Below are 7,500 nucleotides of genomic sequence, written 5' to 3'. Positions count from 1 at the left end.
GTATCTTTAGGAGGACTTTGCCGATGAGCGGGATCAGCGGAAAGGCGTACATCAGGTCTCCTGACCAAGGCATCGGAGAGCGAGCCTCTGCCGAGGCCTTGCAGGGAGCAGAACTGATGACACTTTCTGTTCTGCCTGGTGGCGAACAGGTCCACTTGGGGAGCTCCCCACTTCTGGAAGAGCATCCTGACAACCTCCAAGTGGAGGGACCAGTCGTGGTGAGAGAAGAAGGACCTGATGAGGCGATCCATTAGCGTGTTCCAGATGCTGGGGAGGTGTGAGCCTTCTAGGTGGATTGCATGTCGGATGCAGAAGTCCCACAGGTGAAGGGCTTCCTGGCAGAGCCGCCGAAAGAGCTCCCCTTGCCTGTTGACATAGGACATGGAGGCCGTGTTCTCTGTCAACACCTGCACTACCCGACTGGAAAGGTGGGGAAGGACTACCCTGCAAGCTGGATGGATAGCTCTGAGCTCCCTGATGTTTATGTGAAGCGTGAGCTCCTCTCTTGACCAAAGCCCCTGCATTCGCAGTGTACCAAGATGCGCTCCATATCAGAGGTCACAAGCATCAGATATCAGTGAGACCATGGGTCGTGGGTTCGCAAATGGCACACCTTCCAACACCAGCGCTGGGTCAGACCACCACTGCAGGGAAGTAAGTACCCATGGCAGGATCGTGAGGCACTTGTCCACGTAATGCCTGGCCGGGGAGTAGACTGACGCCAGCCACATCTGGAGGGGGCGCAGTCTGAGTCTCGCGTGCCGAACCACGTATGTGCATGCGGCCACGTGCCCCAATAATTTGAGGCACACCCTGGCGCTAGTGAGTGGGTGAGCCGTGACTTTGGCAATCAGATCTGACATTGCCCTGAACCTGGCCTCTGGCAGGAAGGCTCTGGCTCGCGTAGAGTTGAAGACCGCTCCGATAAACTCTATTCTTTGAACCGGAACCAATGTTGATTTTTGTTGGTTTATCAACAGACCTAGAGCTTGACAAGTGGCTTGCAATGTCTAGATGCTGCACTGGATCTGGACCTTGGAACGTCCCTTGATAAGCCAGTCATTGAGGTATGGATAAATCTGGATACCCCGACATCTGAGGTAAGCCGCCGCCGACATGCACTTCATAAACACCCGTGGCGCTGTTGCTAGGCCAAAGGGGAACACTGCAGATTGGTAGTGGGTGGTCCCAACTACGAAATGTAGTGTCCGTGAAAGAGCGATATGTGAAAGTAAGCGTCTTTCAGGTTGAGGGCGGTGTACCAGTTTCCCAGAGCCAGGGAAGGAATGATGGAGGCCAGGGAGACCATGCAGAACTTCAACTTCTTGAGATGCTTGTTCAGGCTCCGCAGGTCGAGGATGGGATGTAACCCCTCTTGGCCTTTGGGATAAAAAAATAACAGGAGTAAAATCCTTTCCCCCTTAAGTGCAGAGGGACTTCCTCCACAGCTCCCACTCACAGAAGGCCTTCACCTCCTGAGCGAGCAGATACTCATGAGACAGGTCCCTGAAGAGGGACAGGGAGGTGGGGTGGGAGGGAGAGCGGGGTAGAAATAAACTGGAGGGTGTACCCCTCGCTACTGTGTTGAGGACCCACTGGTTCAATGTTATAGAAGCCCAGGCCATGAGGAAGGGAAACAGATGGTTGGAAAAAAGCAGGGGAGCTGGCTGGATCCAGTACACAAGTTGGAAGGTTGCCCTTGAGCGCACCCTCAAAATGCCTGCTCATTACCCCGTTGATTGTGGGTAGAGCTCGAGGGAACTGAGGGTGCTGGCTGTTGGCCTTGCTGGCACTTGTAGCTACTAGCCTTTCTGTGGAAGGGCTCTGTTCGGGATTGGTCCCCAAGCCCGTGGGAGTGCTGCAGTTTGAACCACTTTCTCGCAGGAGCCAGCATGTAAAGGCCCAGCAAGCGCAAGGTAGCCCTAGAGTCTTTTAAGCCATGTAATTTGCTGTCTGTTCCGCAAACAGCGCCAAGCCATCAAAAGGGAGGTCCTGGATGGACTGCTGAACCTCCACCAACAGGCCCAATGACTGCAGCCAGCACGCATGCCTCAGGGAAATGGACAACCATGGTCCGGGCCGTGGTGTCCGCAGCATCTGAGGCCGCTTGGAGGGCTACCTTGGCCACAGCTCTGCCCTCATCCAGGATAGCCAGGAACTCCTTCCTGGGCTCCTCTGGCAGCAAGTCTGAAAACTTGATCATGGACTGCCAAATGTTAAAGTCGTAGTGACCATGTAGGGTCTGATGGTTGGCCACTCTTAACTGGAGGCTGGCCGTCAAATAAATATTTCTGCCGAAGAAATCGAGCCTCTTTGCCTCTTATTCTTAGGAGTTGATCCCGGTTGACCCTGTCTATCACACTCATTGGCTGTGATACCACCTGTGAGCTAGGAGTGGGGTGTGTATGTAGGTATTCAAATCCCTTAGCAGGGACATAATACTTCCTCTTTGCCCGCTTGGAAATGGGGGGCAGGGAAGAGGGAATTTGCCATAAGGCTTTTGTCAGCTTTACCACTCCTTTGTGGATGGGTAATGCCACCCTGGAAGGGGCTGCTGCACTCAAAACATCAAACAGGGAGTCGGAGGGTTCCGCCAACTCCTCGGCCTCTAACCCCAGGTTCGAAGCCACCCTCTTAAGAAGCTCCTGGTGGGCTTTTATATTATCCTGGGAGACCGTGTGTGAAGGTCCTGCTATTGCCTCATCAGGTGAAGAGGATGAGGAGGCAGGTAACGGTGGGTCTGCCACCTCCATGTCCTCTGCCAGGGGAGCCCCAGCGGGGGCTAACTGATCCTGGGGACCTTGGTCTGACTCCGCTTCCGAGTCCAGGGGTAGCTGGGAGACTGTTGCCGACCATTTCTCAGACGCCCTTGAGATTGATCGGTACCCCTGTGATGGCTGGGGAAACCCCTAGGGGTTCCACAGCTGGCAGGGAGTTGGCCACTGACCTTGGGGCCATGCGGGCACTGGTAGTCCTGATGAGAATTTCGATGCCCCCAGTGGGTGGCCCTGGCCTGCTGGTAAATCATCCTCCTCACTCTCTGAGCCAGAGGAGGAAGAGACATGTTTGGGGGACCAGGACGGTGCCAATGGTGCCTGTCCACCCTGATCCCGTCGGCCCTCTCCATGAGTCTTCACCGGTGACCTGTACCAGGAAGACTGCTCCCAGTGCCGCGCCTTCGGTGACTGGCGGTGTATTTGGCGGATCAGCAACCATACCCTTGCCTGCAGGGATCCGTACTGGCAAATTGGAGACTGGTGACTGGACTCTGGGGACCAGCATCTGAACTCTCTGGAGTGGTGCCGCAAGCTTGGAGATAGACCACGCTGCTCCAGGGACTGGTGCTGGGACTCTGGGGACTGGCAACACGCCTCCACGGGTCTGTGCCAGACAGCCGGTGAACGACATTGGGAGTCCGGGGAATGATGTGGGGAACTCTGACAGGTAAGCTGGTGGCGCTGTTCTGGTGGGGCACTCCCTGCGTCAGGGAGCAGTGCCACACCAATGGGGACTGCTGGAAAGGTCCCAGAGCGGGTTTATCCCTCGAACGGGGCACCTAGCTGATCGTCGTGGGCAGCACTGGAAAGGGCAATATGTCCTTAGAGGCCTGAAAGGCCTCCGGTGTGGACAGCACTGCCAGGTGCCGACTGCCTCTGCTGCTTTGTGGGGTGGCGGGCAGGTCATGAAGGGGGCTCAACAGCTCAACAGGTGCTGAAGCCTGGCCACTGTCCAGAGGGGAAGAGCTGCCCCATGCGGGTCTTTGCTCTCCTACGGCTCGCTCCTTCCCTTTATGGGATGTAGGAGAACGCCCTCTCCCGGGCTTTCTCTGCTTTTTAGCTGGTACAGGAGATGGGGATCCGCGCCGGTCAGAGGCCGGTGGCGGCGGCGCACTTCACACCGAAGCTGCGGTACTTGGAGCACTGTCCAATCTGGCCAGCTCTGAGGCCGGTGCGAGGAACAACTCCATAAGGAGCGCTCTTAGTTGAATGTCCTGCTCCTTTTTGGTTCGGGGCTTGAAACTCTTACAAGTGCGACACTTGTTGCTCATGTGGGTCACTTAAGACAGCTTTGATGGGGATCACTGACAGGCATAGGTTTTTTGCAGCGCTCGCAAGGCTTAAAGCCCTGGGACTTGGGCATGCCCCATCCCTAGGCTAAGTCCTGCAGGGGACTAACTATTTCTAACTTATACACTAAGGGAAGTAATACACTACTCAAACTTTCTAACAACTATATACAAGAGAATTCACAACTAGGCACAGCTGAGAAGGAAAGCTTGCTGAGGCAAGGAGACGTTCCAGCACCGTCCCTGGTGGTAAGAAGGAACTGAGGGACAGGGAATCGGCGGCGCCCCTTATAACGGTACCTATGCGCGCCTTTCCAGAAAGCGCCAGAGCCAGTCCCCTATGGATACCACTGAGGGAAAAACTTCTGGCACTGGTGCATATGACAAGCACACACACCTACAATGGAATGGACATGAGCAAGTACTCAAAGAAGAATAAATAGGTAATCTGTAGAAGATCATTTAGATATTTTTCAAGTTGGGATAAGATGTTATGGACAACAAGAGACATTTTAAAGGGGCCTGGGTTTTCAGAACTTGTTGAGCATTCATTTGCTGACAACAAAACAAACAAAAACAGGTCCCTTTAAAGTGTCTCAGATTGGGCACCCAAAAACTGAGGCAGCCCAAATCACTGGTCACTTTTGAAAATATTGGACCTCACTTATTGCACAGATAAAGTATACTTGGTGCCCATGAAAGGAACCAAATAGTGTAAACAGATCAAGAGGTTGTGCTTCTGAAAATGGCAGAGAGTAGCAAAGTTCAAAATAATTAACTATATACTATGTTAATAACTCATAAGAAAGGAACATAAGAACATAAGAAAGGCCGTACCGGGTCAGACCAAAGGTCCATCTAGCCCAGTATCCTGTCTACCAACAGTGGCCAATGCCAGGTGCCCCAGAGGGAGTGAACCTAACGGGCAATGATCAAGTGATCTGTCTCCTGCCATCCATCTCCACCCTCTGACAGACAGAGGCTAGGGACACCATTCCTTACCCGTCCTGGCTAATAGCCATTAGCCACCATGAATTTATCCAGTTATTTATTTTAACTCTTTAAAATATACTTTTTAAAATAGAGGCATTTCTATTTTGGGCTAATAAAAGCAGTCTTCAATTTCACTACTGCTTTCTAAAGTAAGAATTTCTAGGTCTACATCTAAACAGATATAGATCTTGTAATCTTCCCGCTTAGAGATTCTAATATAACTATGCTTCTAGTCGACCTACTAAACAAATATAATCATGTGGATAAACTACACAAGGTTACATCATTTCTCCTAATGTATTTATTGGAGGACACCTCGCCTCCTTAACAGCTTGCAAACAGAGACACAAACAATTTTGTAACCTCTTCTGTTCCTCTGTTGTATCATCATCCATTTTGGCAAATTAGATGTTTTACTTCAGCTTGTGCAAGATGTACAAGATGAAATTAGTTTTAAATGCCATTTCACTCACTTTACACTTTCCTTTATGTCATCACCTCTATGTAATTTTGTATTACATAAAGCTAACATATTAATCAGGTAGCCACATTACAGTGGAATCCTATTTGGAAATTGGTTTTAAAATTATTAAATATAAAATCCGTCTGTCATCTGGAACCTAAAAGGTATTAGCACAGCATGGAAGCAACATGTTTTGCACTGTATTATATTAGAAGGCATTAGAAGAATTACAAGATTGCTCACCTGCGACCACATTCTGAATATTTACCAATATTTTTTAATATTAAGGCAGCTGTTAATCGGATGTGTTTAGTTATTGGTCCCTCTTTTTCATCCTAAAAAATAAAGAAAATCATATTAAAACCAAATCAGTCAACCATTAATTTCAAATACACAATCTAAATGCTCCTTACTGTGAAATCTCTGAAGACAAGGTTTCTTGATCCCCTTCTTAGTGCCATGAGGGCAGCACTAGGATGATTCACAATAGCCTTCTGTGCTCTAGGAGTAGAGGTACTACCCCCTGCAGTTGGCTGCCTACATTGATAAAGAAAAGATATAGGTATAAAGCATTATGTGCTGCTTTCTAGCACATTTATATTTATCAAGACAGTTACTCTTGCTAGGTTTTTATTTTTAACCTCTTTGGAGCTCACAGGTAAAGGAGTTCTCAGTGCTCAACACTCATGTCATTTGCCTTTTGGCTCAACAGGGGAAAACCATGGCTCACAAGTGCCACAGGATTAGTTAGGTGAAGGTGAGAAAATACACCTTTCTCAGAGAACCACTGTATTTCACAGATGACATTTGTAAAGGAAAAGTAGCTTTCTAACTAATCAACACTAGTACACTTCAGAACAGGCTAGCTTTCTGATGACTGTTTGAAGGTATGCGTTATCAGCCAAGATTTAAAATGAATGGGGATGGCGGCTACCCAAATGCCATTTAAAACAGTAAACTCTGTGTCCAGCACAGCTCAGTTATCCCTTCTAGTCCACCTCTCCACAGGTGAAGGATCCGGCGAGAAGACACAAGAACAGTTTACAGACTAGCATGGAGTCATTGGGGATATTTTTGAAAGGGGAAGGCAGATATGGAGGGAATGGATGTGAGGAGCTTGGGGGGACAGAGCTGAAACTCCTGAAAGTCTCCCTATTTTTCCACTGCAAAGCTCAGACTTCTCCCCCTCCCATCCCACTGTTCCCTGCACTGCTACATCATCGCAGCATCTCTCCTCACTGCTCTGACCCCTCATGTTCCTCACCACTGCTCAGTCATGCTCACTGCACTGCTTTAATCACCTACTCCTTGGCCCCTGCTGCTCTGAGCCCCCCACGTGCACATCAGCTCCACACTCCTCGTCATTCCATGTCTCTGGAAAGCTTGGCGGAGCCCTGGGTGGTGGTGGTGGGGACTATGAGGAGCACATGTGCCAGCTGGAGGCAGGAAGGGGCGTGACAGTGGATATGTAGAGTCCGTCCTTCCCCAAATCTGGGCCTAGTCAGTGTATGGGGAAGGATCTCTACACATCCCTTTGCAGCACAAGAGGCTCAAAGAGGTATGAAGTGGCCCATTCATGTCAATGAGATATTTTCAGCTGAATAAGAACACCCATAGAGATGCAGACAGCCTGAAATAATAGGTCTGAGAGGTGTGAATTGCTCCATTCAACTCAGTAGGTGTTTCCACCCCACTCCCAAGGTCTCAGAGCTTCTGGGTCTGTGAAATGCATGCTCTGAGAATGCCTGTTCTCAGCTCCTAACTATGATCTCAGAGCTGTGCATTGTGCCATGCACCAAACATGCCCATTCTCAGTTCCTCATTCCACTCTCTGCACTATATGCCTGTGCCATGCATTGAACATGCTCATTCCCAGCTCCCCATCTGGTCTCAGCACTGTAGGGGCATGTTTTAAGCTAGGGTTACCATTCGTCCGGATTCCCCCGGACATGTCCGGTTTTTAGAGTTAAAAATAGCG

At 50.0% G+C, this 7,500-nt stretch overlaps 1 protein-coding gene across 1 annotated transcript in view; it reads right to left on the bottom strand.

Moving 5' to 3' along the window:
- ARID2 (AT-rich interaction domain 2) overlaps window positions 1-7,500 on the bottom strand; it is a 149,907-nt gene that overhangs the window by 3,894 nt on the left and 138,513 nt on the right. Inside the window, exons 19-20 of the mRNA XM_026648766.1 lie at window positions 5,936-6,059; window positions 5,766-5,857 (exon numbers count right to left, since the gene is read on the bottom strand). Of these exons, the coding sequence (XP_026504551.1) occupies window positions 5,766-5,857; window positions 5,936-6,059 (216 nt within the window). The remainder of the gene's footprint in view (window positions 1-5,765; window positions 5,858-5,935; window positions 6,060-7,500) is intronic.

Source organism: Terrapene carolina, unplaced genomic scaffold (genome assembly GCF_002925995.2).
Source record: "Terrapene carolina triunguis isolate 2854851 unplaced genomic scaffold, T_m_triunguis-2.0 Scaffold68, whole genome shotgun sequence".
In the NCBI taxonomy this organism is placed as follows: domain Eukaryota; kingdom Metazoa; phylum Chordata; order Testudines; family Emydidae; genus Terrapene; species Terrapene triunguis.
This window is presented reverse-complemented; position numbering and strand designations above follow the sequence as displayed.